The sequence below is a fragment of the Dinoponera quadriceps genome, unplaced genomic scaffold (genome assembly GCF_001313825.1).
Source record: "Dinoponera quadriceps isolate SergipeBrazil2010 unplaced genomic scaffold, ASM131382v1 scaffold946, whole genome shotgun sequence".
NCBI classification, from domain to species: domain Eukaryota; kingdom Metazoa; phylum Arthropoda; class Insecta; order Hymenoptera; family Formicidae; genus Dinoponera; species Dinoponera quadriceps.
Genome location: NW_014555069.1, coordinates 423375 through 449683, shown reverse-complemented (window position 1 = coordinate 449683; position 26309 = coordinate 423375). Strand labels below are relative to the sequence as shown.

The 26309-nt window shown below is 36.7% G+C and overlaps 4 protein-coding genes across 7 annotated transcripts; 2 read left to right on the top strand and 2 right to left on the bottom strand.

Annotated features, from left to right (window-relative positions):
* Window positions 1-650: 650 nt before the first annotated feature.
* LOC106742948 (protein max) lies at window positions 651-18283 on the top strand. 4 transcript variants are annotated; one of them, XR_001374301.1, is made up of 5 exons: window positions 651-888; window positions 949-1008; window positions 4138-4372; window positions 11526-11719; window positions 12845-12929. XR_001374301.1 is itself a non-coding variant. In XM_014616325.1 (5 exons), exons 1-4 carry the CDS (start codon window positions 850-852, stop codon window positions 13021-13023), a joined length of 513 nt encoding a protein of 170 aa, XP_014471811.1. In that variant the 5' UTR covers window positions 659-849; the 3' UTR covers window positions 13024-13036; window positions 18082-18283. The 4 variants fall into 4 exon arrangements, 3 of the variants coding, with proteins under 3 accessions (XP_014471811.1, XP_014471810.1, XP_014471809.1); XM_014616325.1 differs by lacking the exon at window positions 11526-11719 and adding an exon at window positions 18082-18283 and having other exon boundaries at window positions 659-888; window positions 12845-13036; XM_014616324.1 differs by lacking the exon at window positions 11526-11719 and adding an exon at window positions 16526-16797 and having other exon boundaries at window positions 659-888; window positions 12845-13036.
* Window positions 18284-18390: 107 nt separating this feature from the next.
* On the bottom strand, window positions 18391-22470 carry LOC106742950 (cytochrome c oxidase subunit 6B2-like). Its single transcript, XM_014616327.1, has 3 exons — window positions 22354-22470; window positions 19981-20089; window positions 18391-18713 (listed from the first exon to the last, which is right to left on the bottom strand). The coding sequence occupies exons 2-3, from the start codon at window positions 20064-20066 to the stop codon at window positions 18545-18547; spliced, it is 255 nt and encodes an 84-aa protein (XP_014471813.1). The 5' UTR covers window positions 20067-20089; window positions 22354-22470; the 3' UTR covers window positions 18391-18544.
* LOC106742944 (arginine/serine-rich coiled-coil protein 2-like) lies at window positions 20343-22347 on the bottom strand. Its single transcript, XM_014616318.1, has one exon. The coding sequence runs from the start codon at window positions 21512-21514 to the stop codon at window positions 20576-20578; it is 939 nt and encodes a 312-aa protein (XP_014471804.1). The 5' UTR covers window positions 21515-22347; the 3' UTR covers window positions 20343-20575.
* A 1018-nt stretch (window positions 22471-23488) lies between the features above and the next one.
* LOC106742942 (acylglycerol kinase, mitochondrial) lies at window positions 23489-26175 on the top strand. The gene is made up of 8 exons (XM_014616316.1): window positions 23489-23698; window positions 23887-24006; window positions 24075-24465; window positions 24550-24665; window positions 24757-24947; window positions 25149-25286; window positions 25381-25499; window positions 26041-26175. The coding sequence occupies exons 1-8, from the start codon at window positions 23589-23591 to the stop codon at window positions 26158-26160; spliced, it is 1305 nt and encodes a 434-aa protein (XP_014471802.1). The 5' UTR covers window positions 23489-23588; the 3' UTR covers window positions 26161-26175.
* The last annotated feature ends 134 nt before the right edge of the window (window positions 26176-26309 follow it).

Genomic DNA, 26309 nt, shown 5'->3' with positions numbered 1-26309 from the left:
TTTATGATATTTTGATTTATTTTTTTCTTTAATATGGCATTTTTATGTTTGTGAATACAGGATAACTCCATCGCAATCCAAATCGCAATTATAGTGTGATTGGACAATCCTTAATCTTCAATCCGCAATCACAATCCCTCATCCATAGTCTGATACGGGCTTAATGCCAACAGTATACGATGCTTATTTTCGCACTAGATTGTTTGCTGGATGGAAATACTGTTTTGATTGGTATATTGTCATCCATTTTTGGAAATGCACCAATCAGAACGCAGTATTTTTATGCAGCAAGCAATTCAGCACGAAACAAGCATCGTTTGCTGCTGGCTTTAATCAAAATCGCCATGGAACAGACATGCATTAGGGACATTTTGTTTCTTGTGACTAACTTAAGTTTAATGAACTTTGTTTTGACTAGTTAAATTTCAATCCAATCTTATCAATATCGGCAAAAAGCGATGCGGCAGCCAATAAACTCTTCTTTCAGTTCTCGGAAAAACGGCACGTTGATTGACTACTGCATCGCTTCTTGCCACGTGGCAAGTGTTGCTGCGCTCTGTGGGCAGAAGCCATAAGGTCTGTTCGTTTTTGCTGCACCGCTGAACTAGTGCAATAAGTTGAATCAAGACAAGTATATGTTTTCTCACTTCAACTTATTGCACTAATTCAGCGGTGCAGCGAAAATGAACAGACCTATAATAAGGGCTTACATAATGTTGGGAATAAACCTTTAGATCAGACTTCTGGAGGTATTTATCGAAGGAAGGTAGTGTTCTGTGCTTAGGTTGTGGTTTGTATCATCGTGATAACTACTTCTTTGTTGATTTTTTTAATCTTCGTCTGAGCAACATGAGCGATGACGATCGCGATATCGACATAGAAAGTGATGTAAGTAACATTATGAGAAACCTTAGAAGAATCCTCTCTCTGATCAAACTTTGTCTTTAGGATGGTGACGACTCAGATACCAGACTTAGGCACTCCAACAACACGCAATATTGTTCTCAGGTGAAACTTTTTCTATAGTAAATTTATAATCTTTTGTTTTGCAGATAATAGAATCTGTAAATCACTTGTACAGAACGGGTTTTTTATCGCTTCATTTTTTCCTTTGTTTAAACTTTATGGTGATATTGTAATACAGTGTTATCACGAAAACAATAATCTCAATAATGAATGTTTTCTATTACTGCGCTGGCTTGCACTAATTCTCTCTTTTCCACCAAATCTCAAGAAAGAGAGGAACGAATAACTAGTGCAATAATAGAAAACAGACTCGAAAACTATCAAAATATAATATGTTCCTACTTTAACGTTTAACCTTTTCTCTGTGTACAAATATTTTAATGTTAACTGTATACAGGAGTGTAATAACATCCCATGCATTTTTAACGCAAAATATAAAGAAAAAACTTTGGCTACGTAAGTATTTGTGAAATTTTATTGATTCTTAAAAAGATAGGTATAAAATAGTTAAAAAATTTAATAAAAAAAATAGTCTGAGGTGTGATTATACACCTGTACACAGAGAAAAGGTTAAAATCTATTCTAGTTTAGCTTCAATGCTCATTTGGATGTATTTATTTATTTCTCCTAAAGCTATCGATTTAGGCCTTGTTTGCAATCTTGCTTTAAGTGAACGTAAATATTAAACTTAAGCATTAAGTGACATTATATCTTGTTCTAAGTTATGAGATAAAAAAATCAGCAATTCCTATTTGAAGTACACAACAAAGAAATTAACCAATCACAGTTAATAATTCCAGATAACATATGTCTAAATTTGGGACATAAGACATGTGTAAAATGTCTTTAAAACGTCTTTAACCCATTTGCATCATGACTCTACTTAAGTTTCTGTGTTCAGACATCAATGGCGTTCAACTGACGGTTGGCCCATATCACCGCACGCGGCCGTATATCGGCAGTTTTATTATTTTCGTTAATTTATACAGTACACTCGTTCTACAGTACACAGTTAACTTCTACAGTAAATGACTTCCTAATAGTTCGTAGAGTTTATTTAACATGGTATTTTTTAAAATGATTGATACATAATGCTAACATCGCATTTAAAAACTATTTCTTTTCGAAGTAACATAGATAAGCATACAATGCATTGCTTTGATGTTTTATTCCCCCTTGCTAGTGTTGGAGGTATCCGTATAGAAAAATGCCGGCCAGTATATCGTGTTAACGAATCATTGATAGATGATGTCTCTCTTACTCTTACATTTGCTAAATATTTTTCAATAATTTCTTCGGCTAATCTTTACTTGTAAACATGAAAAGCTCGATCTTTTTTATTGTTTTTGAAAATTATGTAACTGTTTAGTAACATCATGTCTATGAAGTAAAATAAAATTTTTTTATAAGGCTTTTTTACATCTTCGCATAGTGTGAAATTTGCTTAACATTTGATCGCCAACATCAACTCCACCCATATTCTTATTGTAATCTTGTTGGTTTAAATTTTTTTTTGTCCGATATATCGGTTTGTTTTCTCCGTTTCGGCAAAATCTAAGTTATGCATAGTTGTTAATAAAACAACATCTTTTTTATCTTTCTACTTTATGACCGCCATATCTGTTGTAGAAAATACAACAGCTTCTCCTTTTTCTAATTTGAGTAATTTTATTTCCCGAGGCATTTCTTTCCTATTTATTCTCGCTGTTCCACGTACGTTTGTTTGCATAGAACTTACAAGATTTTCATCTTGTTCAAGATGTTTATTATCTGGAAAAACCTGGAATTCTCAGGGAATTTATTTATACTGGGAAAAATCATGGAATTTTCAAAGATTTTATTGAAAATCGTGAAATTTTAAATGGACATTTGTCTGCAAGTTAGATTATCGTGTTGTATATAGACAAATATTGTGCGATTGACTAAATTTTGTTTAATAATGTCTTCTTCTATTAAGAATCACAGAAAAAAATAGTTTAGAATTTTTCGACTTAATTTTTAATTAATTTTAATTAATAAGAAATAGCACTATATAAGTCACAGACACACAGATTTATTAATATTCTGAACATATATGTATATATTTAAGGTCGTTTCTGCTTAATATTTAAATATTAGCACTTTTTTATGTTTATAATAAATTCTCTTGCTTTATATCTACATATATAATTTAAACGTTTAACTGCTTTGATGTTTAAAGCACACTGATTTTGCAACTAATTCAATATTGAAATCAATGATTTCATGTTAGGTGCAATTTTGTTTAGTTGAAACATTTATTTTAATAGATTTATGAAAATTGCATTTTATATCGGTTATGTATTACATAATTTTTTGTTCATAATTTTTGGAAATAAAATTTGGAAATTTCATTCAACATAAATTATTTATTTTTTAGAATCTTTACAATTTATTTAAAATTCTTCAAATTTGGCAATTGAAACACGAGTGATTCTTAATTTTATTTTATTTTATGGAAAATATTAAGGATTTTGCACAATAAATATATATTTATTTGCAAAATATATTTAAAAATACTTTTATTTTATCTGGAATTTTTAATAAATTGTCTGGAAAGTCAAGGAATTCTCAGAGAATCATTTTTCGGATTTGAGTAGACATTTTGTTGTCGCAAGTCTTACGTTATTCTCTTTGTTTAAGATCTCTATTTCAGAATATCAAATCATTAATTATCATTATTGGTCACAATTATATCGTGTCACAATAAAGTTGTCGGTTGTGATTGTTAAAAATATGTAATTAATTTTTCCTCCTGCGTACTTCCATACATTGCAATTATTGAACTTATATTATCATTTCAAACAAATGCTTAACCTAGGATGTTTATATTTAAGAACACATTTAGGTATAAAAACTGGAAAGACAAAAATGGGTATTATATTGTCTCTTTAAACATAATTGATCAACTCTATTTCTGATATATTCCGTAATTTTGAAAAATGGAACACATTAGTCATGTGCTCTGATGTTGTAATCAAGAAATTTGTTGTAAGAAAGAAATTTACAAAAATTGGTGTTGATCTGCTTAGTTTCTGAAAGGCTAATATATGTATATATGATATAGATATATGTATTTGTGTGTGCGTATATAAATTATGTAATATAAATTATGAAATAACATTACTTAATACTGTTAACTTATTTATACAGGCAGAAAAAAGAGCACATCATAATGCTTTGGAAAGAAAACGACGGGACCATATTAAAGACAGTTTCTCCAGTTTAAAAAATGCTGTACCGACGTTGCAAGCAGAAAAGGCTGCGAGTAGAGCACAAATTCTAAAAAAGGCAGCAGAGTACATCCAAACTATGAGGAAAAAAAATATTCATACACAGCAAAGTATTGAAGATCTCAGAAAGCAGAACGGCCAATTAGATGCTAAAAGTAAATATTTTATTTTTTATACATTTTTGTACATTAAACTATATAAATTCTTTAACATTTATTAATTCCAGGATTACCAAAATCTTTTTATTACATGCATTGTCTCTACATATTTGTACATTATGTCTATTATTGAAAGAAATAATGATTTGCACACACACACACGCGCGCGCGCGCGCACATACACACACACACATAACTGGAGAAATCCAGTCAAGCAAAAAGTGCGCAGTTATGTATAATTGAGACTCGGGGATCTTGGGGAAGAAATCACGATTAGGAGAGTCCATGAGACCACAGTGGAGCTCTAAAATCTCGACGAGGTGACCACTAAGGAGGAGATTCACCAGGCACTCATAAGTGCACTTGGTGAAGATACGAGGATTGGGAGGGATTGTATACGCTTGCTCCGTAAGGCCTACGGCATCGAAACGGCCGTCGTCAGGTTGCCTGCTGAGGCAGCGAAAAAGATTGTCGAAGCGAACAGGTTGTGAGTCGGCTGGATAAACTGTCGAATCCGAGAGTTAATGAAGCCTACCAAGTGTTATAAATGCTGACAATATGGTCATATTTTCAACAACTGTAAAAGTACGGTGGACAGGTCAAGGTGCTGTTTGAAATGTGGTGCAGAAGGCCATAAAATAGAGAAATACAATGTAGAACCAAGCTGCATGATATGTAAAGGAGAAGACAAGGACGTTAGCTGCCACGTAACTGGAAGTAGCAAATGTCCAATATGTCCCGGAAATGGAAGCTTATCAGGCACTTATCCAGAGGCGAGGAATGAAAATACTGCAAGTAAACCTCTGTGGAGCAGCACAGGACCTGCTTGATGTAGATTGTGAGAAAGGAAGAAGTAACTGTAGCAATTATTACGGAGCCATACAGAAATCTTGATGCAAAAATTTGGATGGTGAATGTTTCTGGTGGGGCCGTTGCTTGCGAGGAGTACCCTTTACGGGAGCTCATGACGAGGCGGGAGGAGTGTTTCGTGAGAGTCAAAATAAACGGCGTGTACTTGTACAGTTGCTACATTCCATCTCATATGACACAAAAAAAATTCCAGGAGATCTGGGACCGTTTGGTTGATAATGCCAAAAGACCGAAACCCACAAGCGGTAACGGGTGACTTTAATGCCTGGACGGTGGATTGAGTAAAAGAACGGACAAAAGAGGACAAGCGCTCTTAGAGACACTGTCCGTGCTGAACCTGGTGCTGCTCAATGATGGGGGATCTCCTACTTACTGTAAGGAAGGAGCGAGTTCGGTGATCGACCTGGCCTTTCCTCTGTAGTAGCTTTATCAAGGGCCAAATGGCAAGTGACAGACATTTATACCCATAGCGATCATCGAGCCATCACAAGGGAAATCCCAAGACAGGGAAGATGCAGGCAGCAACCATCGGGCAGCTCGAGAATCAATGGTTGGAAGGTCAGCGCGGATGTTGATGACGATGTGTTCCTTCTGGCTTTGGATAGTGCTGAAACCAAAGCGACCGACACAGAAAAGAAAGTGGAGGAAGTTATGAGAAGGGTAACTAGGGCCTGCGATGCCACTATGCCAAGAAGAGGAAAGGATAATCTTCGTCCGCCGGTATACTGATGGAATGATGTGACAACCAAGCTTTGCAGAGAAAGTAACTATACTAGGAGGCTAGCCCAGCGAGCCATAGGGAAGGTCACGTACCCAGCTTTGGAGGTGGAATATAAGGCAGCGTGTGCTAGGCTGACTAAGGCCATTAAGCGTAGCAAGAGACAGAGTTGGATAGAACTGCAGGGAGAAGTGGACGTCGACCCGTGGGGCAGGCCCTACAAGGTCGTCATGACTCGGCTTAGAAACCGGTCAAGGCAACAGCCTGCCCGGACCAGCTCAGGAAGATAGTTAAAACATTATTCCCGGAGCAGTAGGAATACAGCTACCAAGTAGAGAAAGAAGAGGATGAAACTATTCCCTTCGTTACATGTGAAGAACTATTCCAAGCATGTAACAAAGTAGGGAACAATAAGGTGCCGGGAATAGACAACATCCCGAGTGCAGCACTCAAGACGGCCATCAGAGCAGCTCCAGAGATGTTCCTAGATATGTACAATACATGTCTCGGAGAGGAAACCTTCCCTGAGCGTTGAAAGCGCCACATACTTGTCCTCTTGCCCAAGGACAACAAACCGCCTGACGATCCCTCGTAGTATCGCCCGCTGTGCATGTTGGACACTGCGGGTAAAGTCTTAGAGCGTATTATTTATAATCGCATTGAAGCTGCTGTTAAAAACTCCTTTGCGGATGATCAGTACGGCTTCAGAAAGGCAAGATCGACATTAACCCTTTCGCGGCGGAGTGCTCTGGAAAGAGTTGCGCTCTAAGCAGCCGATGCCAGATCGACCGCGCGGACCAAATACGCGAGTCGTTCCGAACGCAGTGTGTATATAATATTTGACTATGTAAAAAAAACCTTTGCACAAGAAGCGTATGCTGCTAGCACGTCAAAAACAACTTAATGGACATTAATGGCAGTTGTTGATAACAAACGAACAGCGCCTTCGTACGAAGAGAGCGGCTCCGGATGGGCGCCATCTGGCGCTGTTCGTTCACCGCGGGTAAATTTGCCTGAGCGCCGAACGGCGCTGTTCGCTGAAAATGAGCATCTATAGCTGAGCGCCTAAAGGCGCTGTTCGCCGCGAAAGGGTTAAATGCCATAAATCATGTAGTTAGAGCGAGAGAGGCAACCTCTGGTACAAGATGGAAAGGAGGAACAAAGCAATATTACTTAGTCACCGCACTCGATGTTAAAAATACCTTTAACTTAGCCAAATGGAAAAACATCTGCATGGCTCTATACAGACTGAAGATATCTGCCTACCTAAAGTGGATGGTTAAGAGTTGCCTAAATAACAGGCTGCTTGTATATGACACAGAGGGTGGCCCACGGGAGTGCAGAGTCACCGGAGGGATGCCCCAGAGCTCGGTACTGGGACCGTTATTTTGGAATATCACGTATGACGGGCTGTTACAACTGAGACTACCGCAGTGAGCGGAAATAATAACTTTTGCAGATGATGCGGCAGTTGTGATTGTTGCAAAGTTCCTGGAAGAAATATACTGCATCCTTGACGGAACGTGCGAACGAATCCTGGATGGGTTCAGTTGGACTAAAGTTGGCTGAACATAAGACAGAAGCTGTATTCATTACGAGTAGGAAGAGGCTGACGATGACCTCATGATTGGCGAACATACCATTACTTCTCAGACCTATATCGGGTACTTGGGAATGATGCTTGATGTGAGACTCTCCTACAAACAGCAAGTGGAACACGCTACGGAGAACGCAATCAGGGTAGCGGCGACGCTGTCATGGCTCATGCCTAATATTGGCGGCCCGCGGCAGGACAGAAAGAAGCTGTTGGCATCGGTGGTGACCTCGGTTCTTACTTATGGCATAGCCATCTGCGGAAATGCCCTAAAAAATAGAGGAATACCGGAGAAGAGTGGCAATAGTGGCTATCGGTTCAGTGCTCTGAGGGCATCTTGCGTATTCCGCACAGTGTCGAAAAACGCTCTGTGTATCATAGTGGGAATGGTGTCCATCAAGATATTGTCAGAAGAGAGAAGAACCCTATATGAAGCTAGGAGTATGTCGTTAGGGCTCCGCGAAGAGCAACGAAAAGAGATGAGACAGAACGACCTGCAAAAGTGGCAGGAGAAATGGGATGCATCTGTGAAAGGAAAATGGACATATCGTCTAATCCTTCGAGTGGGCAGTTGGATGAATCGCAAACACGGAGAAATTAACTATTACCTGACACGGTGGCTCTCCAGTCATAAGTGTTACAGAGCGTATCTCCACAAGATGAGGTACGAGGAGTCCCCAGACTGTCCAATAAGATGTGGAATCACGGAACATATTAAACATATTCTTCCAATGCCCACGATTCAGAGGAGACCGTGAAACACTGGAAAGGACATTTGGCGGAATGATTACACCAGAAAATCTGGTGCAAAAAATGCTGACATCAGTCGGGTACTGGGATGCAACCAGCAATTTCGTCACTACAGTCCTTAAAAAAACTGCGCAGCGAAGAGCAAAAAAGATGGAAAACAAGAACAGTGATGAACCTCTCCTTCCTTCCTGAGCAAACAGCGTAGAACGGCAAGGAAAGCCAGGAATATAGTGGAAGAGCTGTGGCGCTGACCACCCCCGCGAAGTAATGCTTAGCGCCGCGGGGGGTTTATTTATATAGGGTGTTCCACCTAATTCGAGCATCTGAAATATTTCGTTTACTTTTTATAAGAACAAATGTCAAAGCAAGACTTAGTTGTTTCGGAGGGGATATTATGATAAAGAAAAAAATTATTCTGAAGTTCATTTTTCAAAACTTCAAACTCATCGAAGTTTTTTTAAATGAAATCATATATTTTTTATTATCACTACATGATAGCCTAGGTCAAAACGAATCCAACGACGCGTAACACTATGATCTTCACGTAACCTTAAATATGAAAAAAGTTAAGCAATTGATTCAAATAATGAAATAGTAATTTAATACTCCCTGTTTTAGAAAACAATTGAACTATGCGGTAAAAATTTTGTCAAGAAATATGATTTCTCTCAAGATGTCTTTAAATATGTATATGTAAAGATGTGTATATATATATATAGGTTTTTGAGGTTACTGATGACGAATTTGCAATAAAAATCCCAAAATTTAAAATAGCGTACAAAAATGCTAAATTTTATTGGATTTCAGTGAAACTCATTTTCCAAGGGTTTTTAAGTCACCGAATCTAAAGTCGAAATTTTCATATTCAAGATCTAATGTAGTTGACAAAATGTAAATAAATAATGTTAAATCAATTCTATACATATTTCGTGGAATTTTTTGAAACACTGGATAAAATAGAATGAAACCTTACACGCTGTGCGTAAACAAACCGTTTTTTTTTTTCTTTTCTATTGATTGAATATAAACTGTAGTTTGTGTATCTGACTTTTCAGGCATATCTATGTATGGAAGCAAGTAATATTTCAAATCAACGATTCTAAAAATCCATGGAATATGAGTTTTATTTTATTAAAATTCAAGAAAATTTTACATTTGGGTCTGTCATATTGGACCTACCATTTTGAATTTTGAAAATTTTTTCTACAGATTCATAATTGACGACGCTAAAAACCTTTAGTAAGACGTGAATAAGAGAGAATTAGATGTTAATTATTCCTAGAAAAGTCAGGCACGAAAAGGTTAAATACTCTCAACTGTATTTTTTTCCCAATATTCGTTTATTTTTTGTTGGTCTGAATTCTTATTCAGAATTATATTATGTTACTTGTAATGTGTGTACTTGTAATTATATTATGTTACTAAACTTTTAAGTTTGTGTTGCTCTTCTAATAAGTTATTTAATAATATAATATAAGCTACTTTTCCTGTAATCCCTACTTTTAAATCTTTAAGTTTAAGATTACATATCGTTCATGGAAAATTCTCCACTATCGTCTGAAAAGCATGGAAAAGTCAGGGAATCTCAAAATTTATTTTCTGCGGCAATTTTGAAAATGTATTATAATAAAAAAAATGAGCCTATACATGATATACTAAAATTTAATATCCAGAGGTTTTTGTTGGGTCACTGATTTCGAATTTAAAGTTAAAATTTATGAATTTTTATAATACAAGAAAGCAAACCAAAATCGCAAGAAGTTAGATTTATATCAAATGTGGTATTCAATTTTTTGAGACACTAATTTTGAATATGAAGTAAAAATACAAACATTCAAAATGACGAATCCAGTATGACCGAAATTACAAAAATAGATTGATTTGCGTGAAAATTTATTCTCGTAGGTTTTTGGAATCGTTGATTTCGAATCTGAAACTAAAAATTCCATGGGCATTTTTGTGTTTTCAGTGCGCCATGTGAGACTCGATATTTTAGATTTTGTAAATTTTTAAAATTTGACTATATATTCATAATCAAGAATTCCAAAAGTCTGCAATATATTGGCAGTTTCAAGTAATTCGTATGCAAGGAAAAATGGATGCTTCAAAAGGTTAAACGTAGAAAGTTCTAAATGAACATCATCTTTAAACTTCCATTTATTCCTTCGAGAACCAGTACCCAAAAGTATTAATGACTATATCATACAGAGAAACATAAGTAATGATTTTTAAGATACTTGACTACTTGCTATAACTATCATTTTTAATGACGTCAGGAGCGAAAAAATGCATACCAAGAATTCTTGCATTATATGTTCAAATAAAAACATGTACAAAATGACATTTGCGATCGATTCAACACAATTATAAAATTGCGCGAACACTTTTCTTTTGCTCGAACAATTAATAAATAGTTGTAAAATTAACATTTACAAAATCATGAAAAAAGGAGGTTAAAAAAAAAAGGTTCCATGTCAAATTAATTTTGCGACTATTTATTAATTATTTGAATAAAAAAAATGGTCAGATAATTTTATAAGTATGTTAAATCTATCGCAAATGACATTTTGTAGATAGGAGCAGATATTTGGCATCTATTTTACCTTGAATCCATGTTGATTTCAGCGCTCTATTCAGTGATTTTCTCGTTTTATTAATATGAATGCATTGTGTTTTCCGCCAGAATTCTTATCTATGTATTAAATTATACAGGGTGTCCCACTATATAACCTACTAACATGTCTGAAACTATATAAAATGGATACAGGTCGAATAGAAAAACATGGTCGAAGTCATTTTTCGAACTACCGCGTAACGTTTCGAGTTATTAAAGAAAATAGGCAAACTAGCGCGCGCGATGTGATAGGCGGGGCCGTCCGGCTCGACGCGGTCGGCTGAGAAATGATTATAAGGACCGGTCGTGTCGCCCCATCGACAGATGAGATGTGCCGCGGTATAAGCTCGAGTAACTGCAGCGCCTTCCGTAACCCTTTAAAAAAATAACCCTTTTATCTCCGTCATTATTGCGAATTTCGCAAAACAGTACAGGACTTTTTTATTCAACTCAATGAGTTCTATATCTCCCACGAAGCGGAGATATTCGGCTCTGAGAGACACCCTGTATAAATGGAATATCTTCTCTGTCTAATATATAAAAAACTTTATAGTCTATTGCTCTTAAGTTTTCATAGTATATAGACTCAAGTAATACGTTACAGACAAAGATGAGAATTCTATTTGGATACTCGGCAAAAGATCATCTGGCAGAAACAAAGGCAGTACTCATTCCAGTTTATTATATAGTTCAATGTATCTATGATGGTAAACATAATGAATTATCACATTAGCAAAGCGAAAAAAGCCACTAGAAAGTGCTGAAATCGACATGAGTCCAAGATAAAATAAGTCCAAGGTATAGTATCTTTTCCTATATCTTTTTATTTGAACGTATAACACAAGAATTCTTGGCATGCGCTTTCTCACATCTGATATCATCAAATAAGGGTAGTTGCAGAGAGTAGTTAAAGCAGCCTTAACACTTTGCGATCCGCGGCCCACCCGAAGACGCTTGACTAATGTGTTCGAATTTTTTGAAGGCATAATACGCAAATAGCCCGCGCTTATTTAGTTGATTTTCCTCTTATACAAATGTTGATATCTAAAAAACTATTGAACCTAGTGCATTCAAACAACTTCTATCATGAAGTTCATTCTTTTCTCTGTTATTAAGCATCATAAAAGTTAACTTTTCTGTGAGAGCTTTACTTTCTGAGACCAATATCATGGTCTATTTTGAGCTGGAAAAAAGTCATAGATATTGGGAGTACAAATTAGTTCGGTCCGTTTTCAAAAGATGGCTCTAGCTGTTATGAATGCCCCAATACTAATTTGTACTCTCAATATAATCGACTTTTTAAGCGCATAAATTATATCAAGAGGATTAATAAAAGAATAGAAAACACACTTCTTTTCTCGTTTACATGTGTTTGCAAACATTGTTTTTTTTTTCTCTGCGGATATAAATTAATATTCTCATCGTCTGATGATTCTGACGAAATTCGTCTCAAGACACGTCGACGAAATATCGGTGATACGTCAACTAAGTTAGTGACATTGTCGTTACAAAATTTATAGAATTGGCCTACAGACTCAACGAGCAAGTCATCGATTATTAAGTCACAAGAGCGTTTCTACGTACGAGACGTATGAAAATGATATTCTTCTAAAACTCCATCAGCTTATTTACATATGTTTTAGCAAAACCGAGCCGTTTTTGCTTATTCTCATTTATGAACGGCTTCTTCCTCGCTGTTCTGCCGTAAATTTTCGCAAAATATAGAACATTTCGTACAGTTCGAGCACTAATTGTTTTTCCCAACGATGCCGCAATACTAATAAACAAACTCTAAGCATTCATAAATGCACATAATATAAACTTCCCATCGTGAAATAACCGAGGACGTTGATATCAAAATCATAAAACTGAAGGAAGAGTTATTATTCATTTATCCTTTCTAATGGACCTTGTTTTGTAAAGTTCGTTTTTTAGAGAAGGCCACAACCAGCGGCAACTTCCCCATAGAGCCGTGCGAAGTGACCAGATCTGAATCAATGGCCATGGGTAATTACAACGATACAGAATCGGAGTCGTCAGACAGTGAAACTGAAAATTCAGTACGGCAGCCGAAGAAATTGAAGGTCGCCGGACTTCATTGACGTGAATGCATTTGTATGTTTTCTCTATATCTTTGTCTCTTCTCAATACTTTATTTTCATACGACGATTCTGTCCTTTTATTATAAGTAATGTAAGTTAAATATATGTACTGTGCGCGAACGTGCGTAAAATATCTCAATAAGTGTTTATTATATATAGTATACATGTAATATAGCGTATATCAATGCTCGGAATTATTTGTATAAACGGGGGCAATTCTCGAGGGCTACGTTTCCCAACGACCCCTTGCCGCACCAGCTCGCTCGGTAGACTACGCAACTGACAATCGCGACGTCCAGCCTCGGGATCACTGACATTATGTGATATCGTTAAAAAAAAAAATGCATCGGCAATAGTATTCCATGGGTGATGTGGAAATCTATTGTCACTTTGTAATTTTAATAATATGTAAGTGTATATTGTTAGTACATACAAATATTATATATAAAAGAGTTGTTTCAATAAGAAATTTGCAGATATTAGGAAACCTCCCTCACAGATTTCATAATATTAACGGGTCTTGAGGCTGAGCGCCGCAACTATAGACTTAGTTGCCCATATTCTGAATATATTTACAAACGTGTTAGCGCGCTAACAAGACAAGAAATGTGAGCATTTTCAGTATTGGTTATATCCTTGACACGGTGATAACAGTGGCTGTTAGGAAAAGTCGATAATCATGCTGTTTATAGCAATTTGTATTCAGAAATTCCTATTCAGAATTACTAATAAGTTGACTTGTTAACGCGCTAACATCGTTGTAAGCATATTCAGAATACAAATCGGTATATCCTGACTGAGCGTTTGCTTTTATTTGAGCATAGAGAGTCACGCGAACGAGAGAAAACGTAAAAGGCACAAATTAGAGTGCATCCTTTTCTACGTGCACCTCGACCCCTATTTCTTAACACACGGGTTACGTTCTAATATTCACTGCCAGTACTGAAAATCTGTAATAAATGTAATAAATATGAATTATAGATTTTCAGTACTGGCAGTGAATGTCGGAACACAGCTTCGGTCTAGATATACAATATGGTTACGTTTCGAAATATCAGTACTGTAAGTGTGACGTCAGCACAGTCCGCTGATACAAACGTCCCATTTTCACAAATGTATAGTCGATTTACCGAAAATAGTAATAACAGAATGATATCCGCAATAATGAAGTTTGAAAATAACTTTTAAAACTTAAAAAAAACGGTTATTTTGCTCAAAATAATATAGGTAGTTATGTGTATATGAAAATGTCGAAATTTGAGCCAAATAAGCGTCATTTGCGCGAAGTGTTAATCTTTCGCTATAAATGGGAGAAAATTGCAGCTGAAACTCGTCGAATGTTTGTAGAAGTTTATGGTGATAGTGCTCCTTCCGATAAAACAACATACAGAGAATGGTTTCGACACTTTAAAAGTGGTGATTTTGATGTGGAGGACAAAGAGCGTTCTGGATGGCCAAGAGCATTCGAAGACGAAGAATTGCAAGCATTGGTGGATGAAGACCTATCTCAAACGCAAAAACAACTTGTAGAAGCATTAAATTGTGATCAATCAATTAAATGCTCAATCTGTCATTTCCAACCGTTTGAAAGCCTTGGGCAAGGTCTGCAAGGAAGGAAAATGGATCCCATATGAACTGAAGCTAAGAGACATTGAAAGGCGAGAAACCATGTGCGAAATTCTGCTTGCTAGACAACGAAGAAAAGGGTTTTTGCATCGTATCATCACTGGAGATGAAAAATGGGTACATTTTAATTTCGATCCCAAACGTCGAAAAACAATTTGCGACCCCGGCCAATCCTCAACATCGTCGCCAAAGCGGAATATCCATGGAAAGAAGGTTAGAATGGGCTAGAAAGGCTAAAAAGGCTGAAAAGAAGAATAATCTGTATTCGGTGGGATCAGAAAGATGTAGTGGTGTACTATGAGCTGTTGAAATCTGGTCAATCACAGGGCATCTCTACCGAGAAGAAATTATCCGTTTGAGCCGAGCATTGGACGAAAAACGACCAGAATATGAAACGAGACAACATAAAGTGATTTTACTTCATGACAACGCTCGGCCTCACGCCACAAAACTTGTCAAGAAAACGTTAGAAGCACTTCGCTGGGAAGTGCTACCCCATACATCTTATTCACCAGACTGTGCCCCTTCCGACTACCACTTGTTTCGGTCGATGGCACACGCACTTGCTGAGGAACGCTTCAATTCTTATGAAGACGTCGAAAAATGGATCTCTGATTGGATAGCCTCCAAAAATGAGATTCTTTCGTCGCGGAATTCGCTTGCTGCCCGAAAGATGGGAAAAAATCATCACTAACGATGAACAATATTTTGATTTATGTATTTTTTACAAAAAAACGGATGGAACTTTCCGATTTAGCTAATATAATCTATCTTATTCCTTAGAGTGGCTGGAAAGCTAAATTCCAAACCTGTAATACTGAAATGGATCAGAAAATCATGATGGTATCAAAGTTCGCGAGGTGTTTAGTCCCCAGATAGTGACTCATCAGTAGTGTTTTTACATTTATAAAAATATTGAAATTCATTATTACATTAATGGCATTGGTACCTCGTCGTGCTTTTTCTGCATCTTTACGACTTACAACAACTTTATATTCCCTGTTGTCTGTGGTTGCGTATCTATAGTCGGTATTCATAGTCGGATCTTATATTTAAGACCGTCTCAAAGTTATCTTCAAACACTTCGTAGTTAATGAAATGAGCCCTACAACATCTGAAGATGAACATAAGACGATCTTATATATAAGATCTGAAATAAATACCGGCCTATGAGCGACAACTATTCCATAGACGCCGTCATTAGTCTTTTAACTGCACTGTTGAATTTGTGCAATAAATTATGTTTTCAATTTGCTGACTCGACTCAACTCGGACAGCGTCTTGCTATTACTACAGTATTGAAAACTGTAGTATACATACTATAAATTGAACTATAAATTGTAATACTGCAAAGATTACTGAAACGCGACCCGAATCGGGTCGAGTCAGCAAATCGAAAACGCCAATAGATTACAGTACTGTAAAGATTATTGGAACGCTATCCGAGTCGGATCGAATCAGAAAATCGAAGACACTATTAGGTGTACAAATAAATTCGGTGCTTTTACTTTTAACGTCTTATAACTCTGGTACAAATTAAAATTTTTTCCCGCCCTATGGTGATACGAAAGTGCTAACTTTTAAGTTTTAAGAAGCACTATAATAGTTGACTGCCTTGCCGACATAATCTCAGAAAACAGTAGTTATCACGATATCGTCCGAAAAGGAATATCTGAAGCACTGCATCCTTTTTGCGTTCCAGTTGAATAAAAATGCTGTTCACACTGAACTAAAATGATTTATTCTGCTTTGGATGAATATGTGATTCTGCTGTACGATAACGCGCGATAACATACGGCGAAATAACCCTACAAGTCATCTCTAGTTTGGACTAGGAAATTCTTCTTCATGCGGCTTATTCATCTTGTCCTTTCAGATTGTCCTACTATCTGTTCCGGTCACTGAAACATCACTTGGTTGATTCCCACTTCAAATCTCCCGAGAAGATCAAAAAAGCAATGACTTTATCGATTCAAAACCGTCATCTTTTTTTCGATTCGCCAGTTGCTTGACAGATGGCAGAAATGTGTTGCAAATAATAGAGTGCCTCTAATCAGAGTGGCAACATACGAATTCCACTTTTGATTCACCATTTTTCATTCTTTTCCGCCAGTTTTTCGAATTTATTATTATTTAAATTTGTTTTTATTCATAAAAAATGTTCAAATTAAAATGAAAAATATTAATACCAATTATAAATAAATTGAAGAATAGGAATTATACGTAAAGTACTGATAAAAAGTTTCAGTCAGTTTACAATACAGCTGACTATAATATTATGGCTGCGTTCTTTCTGAGCACTCACGTGCTGTCATTCTTTGTTGTTCGTTACCTGTCAAAAAAAGATAGAATGAGCTTATAGCGTGTGAACGCCCAAAAAGAACGCAGTCTATATAATAGAGACCGCACACATTTCTTTCTCTCGTGCAATTTCAAGTGGAAAATGGCGGAACCTTCTTTATGTTGCCACTCTGATTAGAGGCACTCTAGCAAATAATGGGGACTATTTCCAGGATTGGCATGTAATTCATTTTTTTCTGTAAATAAATATCAAATTCATGTACAAAAGGCATCGAATTTGTTTATGTATTTATTTATTCGCCTAATAGAATGAGGCAAAATATACTTGTCTTGTCCTAACTTATTGCACCAACTTATTGGTTCAGTAGTGCAGTTAAAAAGAACAGGTACTTCACCTCACGAATCGCAGTAGTTGAAGTAAGAAGTAACGACAAAATTTATGACATTATATAGAAACATTTCGAAAGCTTATTGCAGGATATATCGGAATGAACTTACAATATTACCAGTAAATACCGAAATGCAGCCAAAATAACTTTAATGGATGTTGAAGATAATAAAGCACACAGTATAACAGTTACTTAAAAAATAGGATTAGAAAGGTCAGAAGAATAGAATAAAATAGGATAAGCTTCTCAAATAGGATCTGAAATTGGGCAGAAAGTATACAAGTAATGTGATCACGTTCCGCTTTATAATTTTGCAGCACTTTGAAAACACGCGAAATTAAAACGTAACGCTAAGGGCAAAATATGACATTGTAGCATCAATATTCGCAGTGAATAACGAAATGCATCCTTTGTCTGGTCACAACTGTCGATTGGGTGGTCTGAGATGGAGCAGCAAAGACAAGTAAGGAAGCGTAACCTTCTTTACTGCCTTGTTTATACAAATAATTTCGAGCATTGGAGTATAAGGAAACACGCCGAAATATATTAGATTGTCAAATAGCAAAAGACCAATAATCTAACAAGATAATAGATAATAAAGACTATACGTTAATTTGAAGAATATATACATCTGTGATTAACTTGTTTTCTCAATCATTTCCATATTATATTTGCTTGCAAAGAAAAGAGGGCAATTTTGAAGAACACGTCGGTATTATATTATATATTTTTTTATTTTCAGAAATCTCTATGAAAGAGAGTATCAATTGGATCGAAAAGTAAATTTATTGAGGTGAAAAACTGATACATTACAGTGAGCAAGTTTTATAACTACAACATTCCTACCAACTCTTTAAGATCTGTTATGTGATATTAGAATCAGATAAAATCTCGTATCGTATAATTTGGACTAGGATACAATATAATCATCATCAAAAGAAAAAAAAAAAGCATTATCAATGAAGCTCTGTGCGCATTCGCACACAGACGCGATCGCATCGATCTGTACGGAGGGGAATTCTAATCACAGCGAAGGAGATAAGAGATCATAGAAGTGTCATTCATTTATTTAGGTATGAGTTATTTTACAAACAGGAAATGACACTGATAATTAGAGACCTGTTCGACAACGTTTGAAGAATTCACTAAGATGATACACACTAGATGCCGTTGACGGTACCAATGTATTGGCCGTGCTAGGAAACCTAGATGCGACCAGCGAAGCAACCAGCCTCGACCTGCTCATCCCATTTGTCTACCCAGGCGATTGGACATAACGACGTGTAGATCTTCTTAAAATATTGGCAGGCATCGTATTCCTCGCTGTGCTTCTTCTTGCATCGGTGGAAGTCTAAGTAGCTCTGGTAACAATATCTACAGGTCATTAGACGCGATTAGTAGTGTTCTCTTGAATGCTCTTGGGCCTTGAATAAAAAAACGACAATGACTATATTTGCACGATCTCTAAATCGAGATGAAGTTAATGAAGAAACCATTATTCTCTCTTTCTTTTCTATGTACTTTATTATGGATATATATTATATATTATTATGGATGTATGATTTTTGCAAAATATGTTTTCTTTAGCTTCACTTTCTGAACAAGTCTTCCTGTTATCTTATATTTTTCTATTTTCTTTCACCAAGTGTTAAATATATACTTCATCTTAAGACAATGCAAATGCGACTATAGAGAACAGATGTGTATGTTACGACCGAAGCCTTCCTCACTGTAATAAAAAAAACTACAATGACGTTATAATACTTCGAACTACGAGAAGTTCAAGCCAATTTTAGAATATATCAGAACTAGCTGGCCGAAGTCCGAAATCTTTATCCACATTTTTGCCGGGCATTGGTCCAATTTGATTGACTAAATCTAGAAATGGCCAGCTATATCACGATTTTATCGTGCTTTTGACATTGGCCGTAACATGTGTACGGGGCGAGATGATTCTCTTTTACGTAATATGAATATAATTTTTTAAGTTTATAATTTTAAAGAAAAAAATATGACTGTTTTGGCTTCTGGATTAGACCTATTTTTTTCTTGTCAAATTGTTAAAAAGAATTCGACAAAAAACACGATTCCACAACCTGGAAGGCAAAACAAATATTCTACACTGTGAAAGCCTCAAGTATTAAATGTATTACAACTGTCACAGCGTCATGTATGTTTGGCTATTACTAATTAAATTATGTATACGATTTTCGACATGCTTATATACGTAAGATTGAAAATCTTCAGTCAGCGTCATGTGTGCTATACCATTCCCTAGGTCGAAAATGGCATGATTTCAGTCTTGACATATACGCATAAAATTGAAAATCGCATAATTCTAGTTGCAATAGTACGGCGTATATGATGCAGCGTATGCAAGTAATAATTATTATAACGGGCAGGCATGCCATTCAGTATAAAGTACGAACGAAACGTTCAATGACGATTCTCGAACATAACATTTAAATATACGTTCAAGAAGTAGATTCATCAATAGCCGATTTCTTACTTTCTACACATCTATATCCAAATTATATTCCTTTCCTCAAGTTCATTATCTTTTCATTCTTGATAAAATTGAAATCGTTACTGACGGTAATTGTTGATTATTGATCGACTTATAAATAGTTTGAATTCTTACCTGGTCTGGTTCTGGGTGGGGAATCTGGGATCGAAGGGTACGCTATCGAACTGTTCCTCCAAGGCTTCCGACGGCTTGAACTTCATGTTTGCGATGTTATAGGGCACTGCTTAACAAGTGATAAATTACTTAATTTCTAAATCTCAGCGCAATTCTCGCGTCTAACCGCATCACTCCTTTCTCCCCTCTAGAATACGTTTGTAAAGGTAAATTCTATGGTTCGTCCTTCGCTCTCGTCCTTTCGTCTCTCAAAGCACACACGACACTATATCACAAAATGAATTTGCTTCTCCCGGCACTTTTATCCTTTTATGTATCTCTCTCTCTCTCTCTCTTTCTCTCTCTCTCTCTCTCNCGTCCCCCCCCCCCCTTTCTCTCGTTCGAATCGTTACAATCTTGTTGTACTTTACAAGAATAAACGTGAGGTTCACGGCGAAACGAAACGAACAAAAGATATGTCCGAGAGTAGCATTTCTTTACACAATATCTTAATAATTAACGATAATTAAATTAGCTATAGGTATCTTAGAAGTAGTAGAAGAAAAAGTAACGAGTTGAAGTGCGTAAAGAAGAAATTAAATGGGACGTTCGCGAGCTATTTGACCAACGGTCGCGTGTTGTCCTCTTCCTGGCAGCAGACTTCGCGATACTTCTTCACTTCCGCCATGTACAATGACCACGCGTCCTTCGGCTGCTCCACTGTCTGTTCTGCCTTCGGCTTTGCCACCATGCCAGTCTTTAGGATCCTACCACCTCTCCTCTTACCCACCATCAACGGCGGCGGCACCACGGATTTCTCTTCTAGCACCGAAGTGGTAGGTTTCTGCACGGTCGGTTGCATTTGCTCCTGCATCTTCTTGAACATCTCCATAAAACTACCGTCGTTCTTGAAAGCATTCGGCTGCGGGACGACCATAGCTGCCTGATGCATTATCGTGCCTGTACTCTCACTATGATCTTCCAACGCATCCGACTCATACGACGGTGCTCTAGTGTGGTGTCTGCGGCTTTCTCTATATCTGTGCCGGTCCCTACTGCGATTACGGCTGCGGCTACGCCTTTTGTCCCTTGAGCGAGACCTTCCACGTGATCTCGATCGTGACCTATCCCTTCTGGAATACTTGCGAGACCTCTCTCTGTCACGGTCGCGATCCCGGTCTCTGTCTTTGTCACATGACCGCGACCGTCTATGTGAGCGTATCGGCGACGACTTGGAGCCGCTGCGACGGCGTCTACGTCGTTCCTGAGGCGGTGAGTCGTTCCGCGAAGATCTACTGCTCCGGTGATAGTCCGTGCTAGGCGAGGGTGTGCGCCGTGAGTTGCCTCTGCTCTTGTGGCCATCATGCTGTGACGTGTTGTAACCTGTGCTATACATGGGGGGCGAGGGTGGAGCAGGTGGCGATTCGGTATTCGACCTGCCGCTGCGTTCGTACCGCTTTGAGTCCATTGCACTGCGCTGGGCCGTACTGATGAACGGACGCACACGGACACACCTATAAGGATAGAAACTGCCTTCCATGAGTACATAGCTCATTTCGGATCGTCACGCCTTCATCTCTGACTTGGATTTTTTCTTTTTTTCTTTCATTTCTTTTTTTCAAGTGTGCATTCGCGAGAGAGACAGATGGACTTAGAGCGAGAGAACATAACGTAGTCAAATAGCTCGAGTAGAAATAAGATGAGACAGAGACAGCAAGAGAAAGAGAGGATGCTTCGCATTTAGTGATATAGCCTCACTTGCGATCACCAAGCTACAATTGATTACATAGTATATATAGTTACCAAGTAATAAAGAGACACAGCATGGTGATCGCACAATTTGGCAGTTTGCCTCGAGGTACGAAGGGACATCCCAAGAGGGGAGACCAGGAAATAAAACGATTTTCCTTCGCACTCATCATCCGTTACATCATAGTGTGGTAAATACAAGTATTTAAAAACTATAACGATTAAGATCATTGATTAATAAAGAATTTGGAGCTTACACTTCTATTGCTATAATCGAACCCTATGCGTGTCGCCAGTCCATTTCGAGAATTCCTGGATTCCCGAGAAAACAGAGGGGTGATGGGGGATAAAAGGATGACAGTTTGTTCAAGGTTTCAGACTAGAATTAAGTGATTGAGGAGCAACAGTGAGGTTCCTCCGAGATTTCAGGAGGAATCTTAGATTTAAACCTTAAGGTGATGCGAAAAACATGAGGGGTAGAAGGATAGAAGAAAATGTGAGCCGTCTCTACGACCTTCCTCGAGATCTATTATCGGGATGGCAACTACCCTTCTATTTGCTCCGCGCAAGCGGACCTGGCCGCCTCGTTGAACGTCTCGCTGGACCGCCTAAAGTTTTAACGCTAATTATTTGTATGTGTAATACCTTAATCAGCCAGTAGTAGTCGAAAACAAAATGGCCACTAAGAAATACTGCGCCAGGCGACTTCGTTACGTCATGCACCTCGAGAAGACGATACACGAATCTGTCTCAGCAGCGACCACCTCGAACTGTGGCAACATATAGATTGGGCACAGAATTGAATTGGCTGTGTTCAGCAGAGAAAGCTACTTTACTGCAGTAAAATTCGTGAATCTAATTGGTGTATGCTCTTAATCATGTTTGAATCTAAATTCTGGCCTACAATAGGTGCTTTAAACTCTGAGCATTAATAAATTGATCAATCATAATCAAATTATAGAAGAATAACCAATTGTGATTGGTCGATTTCTTAAGGTTTAGAGCTAAAATTCTCATTGAGACCCCGCTTAAGAGCATACACCAATTAGATTCATGAATTTTATACAGTTGTAAAGATGTTTTCTCTAATGAACGCAGCTTCTGAAAGCGTCAATTCTGGGGATCGATTGTGTATCTCAAAACGACAACGATATAAACATGATAAGAGTATGTGAATTTACTAATATTACTAAAATATTTACTAAAATATTTATAATTTTATTGGTTAACACCTAATGAATTTGCTCACTTATAATTCTCATTTCGTTTTGAGATACACAATTGATTTCTAGGGCTGCGTTCCAAAACCCCACTCGACGAGTGAGTAGGATATAAATGACCAATCAGGACAAAAAGAGCAAATAACTTTCATGTTTGGTTAATTATTGCTACCCTACCCATCGTGTAGGTTTTTGGAACGCAACACAGGAGTCTGATTCTGAAGTTCATACGATTATGAGCGCGTTCGGGAAGACACAGGCTTTGGTTAATTCCTGCAAAGTGACTCGGAAATGTTCGGCTTTACGTGAAAGAGTTCCAATATTCATTGCCAGCATTGAAAATCTATATCTTGAATGTTTACAATTAATTTTCTCTCTCTCTCTCTTTCTCTCTCTCTTCCTCAATATGGTTATAGGCAACTTAAAGAATATATCACCTCTACACCATTAGGGAAAATTCACAGCTTGATAGAAAAAGAGGGAGTAGTAAAGCAGCAGCCAATCAGAACTCGCTGGTGGTTGACAATCACAGTCGATTATTTGCCTCACATTCGACTCTGATTGGTCAATTTCTTAAGGCTTAGAGCTTAAATTCTTATTGTAGACTCCGCTTACTAAGTAACGTGATTTAACTTTTTCGAATAAAAATCTTAAACTGCAATGGCTAAAGCATTAACTCTGCTGAGAACAATACGAAATAATTGGAAGAAATCGTTGTTCGGAACTGCAGCTTTTTCGTATGGAATTTTATATGGCAAAGAAGTATACGAGTAAGAAACCATGGGAAACATAACCTCAAATCTAATTATAGAAATTATCGAGATCTAAACAATTATTGTGAAATAAAAATATCGAAAATTATTCTACGTTATTTCTTTTTTCACACGATGAAAATGCAACCATGAAATTATACCTATTGTGCAATTACTTTGCATAACTGGATATAATACATTTTTAGAACAGAACAATTAATGCAACAGTATTGCAAAGAAGCAGCAAGGTATGGAGATGCACCTTGTCCTACAAATGTTAAACCTCGTCATGTAGCTGTTATTCTAAATCCAGCAGCTAAGAAAAGGTATGTAAGAGTTTTTACACCAACAGAATAAAACTTTTGTTGAATAATTATTTTTAATTCTTTTTTAGGAAAGCAAAGAAGCTGTTTGATAAATACTGTGTGCCTTTGTTACACTTGGCTGGTATCGCAGTAACCATCATAGATATACAATCTGGCAGTCATGCGCGTAATACCATAATCAATTTAGAAACACCCATGGATGCTATTATTGTAGCTGGTGGAGATGGCACTTTATCAGATGTAGTCACTGGCTTAATAAGAAAGTATGAGGGTAATTTACAATCTGTTAAGCAGTGCCCTATCGGCATTCTGCCATTGGGAAACACAAACACAATTGCGAGTAGATTTTTTCGAGAATACACAGACTTATCTGATATACGTCATATTATTGATGCGACAATGGCAATAGTAAAGAATAAACTTAAATTAATAGACGCACTTGAGATCAAGGTACTAGAAGTACGTACCATCATTGTTTCCCATTTATTTAAATGTGCAGATTAAGTTACGATAAAATGAAGTTTCTCCATATTTTAATTCAAGGACGATTCAGAGAAACCTATAAAACCGATTTATGCCGTGGGAGGCATCAAATGGGGAGCATGGAGCGACACGCACGCACGCATCGACAAGTATTGGTACTGGAGTTACTTGCGCAAGTAAATTTTTTATTGCATCAATAGAAGGCTTCCTCTACGCCATATACACTCTTTATCCATTCTTTTCATCTGCTTTCGTGCATACGAATAGATACGCAGCTTATGTGTTCAATGGTTACAAATCGGACCTAAATTGGAAATGTAATATGACACTGAAGTACACCAATCCTTGCAAAGGATGTTCCCACTGTTATTCCAAAGAAATATTTTCTGATCAATCTGCAAATTCGAACAGGAGATGGTGGCATGCATTTTTACCAAAGACACGACAGTTTATATCTGGTATAAAAATTTCTTGAATAACGAATTATTTACATACAGAATATTATTATGAAATATGTGAATAAACTCTTTAAGAAGAAAATTAAGTTTGTCATATCAGAATTTTAAAAAATGTACCAAATAATTTAATAACATTTTGTCTATGCATGTGATTTTAACTAGTATTTTACAGGAATTAAATAATTAAGATCTGTATTTCAGATAATCACATCGATTATAGTAAAGTGATAAACGAAGATTGTGCTATTTTCCATGAATTGTCCATTTCGACAACCGAATTACACATAAAAACAGAAAATGTAAATAGCAGATCGGTACCTTCGTTAGAAGTTTCTCTAGGTAAAAATAAAATCAAAGAGATAATCATTCAACGTTTAAATATTTGAAATGTGGTTCATAATAAAATTCCAAATGTACGGAATTTTACATGTAGGTCCAGATAATGTTGGCTACATTTCATTTGTAAAGGAAGGATGGAAACAGGAAAAATATGACGAGCCGCCGGTAAATCCAGTATTGGATGCAAAATACATTGAATTATATCCCAAACAAGTAAGCAATTTTTTTTATGAAATATTAGAAATATTATATAACTAAAATACAATATTACTAAAAGTGCCACATTCAAGCATATATTTTGAATACACAATGAAAGATGAGGATCCATCCAGTAATCAAATTGACCAACTACGGTCGTTAATTGGTTGGTCAATTTGCTTATTGCTTATGTCTTAAAGCAAGATTGTGGACAAGGGATAAGTATATCGAAAGTGGTAATTCTGGCGGCAATGACAGTTGAAATGGCTGAAAAATGATCCGTTTTTTCAAGAATTATTTTGTAATTCTACACAATATATATATATATTGGATCTCAGGCATCTCAGATTGCCGCATATTTTACAGGTTTCAAGATTACTATTATGTTTTCCAGGAGGAAAACGAGGAACTAAAATATAAAATTATACGCCGTAAAAAACTTACTATATGTATACGTATATTATTTCTCGCCTATGACGTCACAAAACCAGTCTAACTGCCCGGAATAGCCGAACCTTAATAACGAATCTTAGAAATTTTATTGATTTTATTTCAGAAGGACAAAAATCGGACGTTTTACATCGACCATGAAGAATACGATTTGAAGCCAATTCAAATTAGGTTACTTCCACAATCTATAACAATGTTTTGTCCCGAAAATAGTAAAGACGAATAAAAAGAAACAAATGAATGCAACAAAAAATTATTTCGCGATATTAAACGTTCACATCGCGATGTTTGAGTTATAAAAACACAAACATTTTTGTCGTCTAAACACGACGTAAGAAAGAACCAAGTTGTGTATGAGCCTAGGTATTATATAAA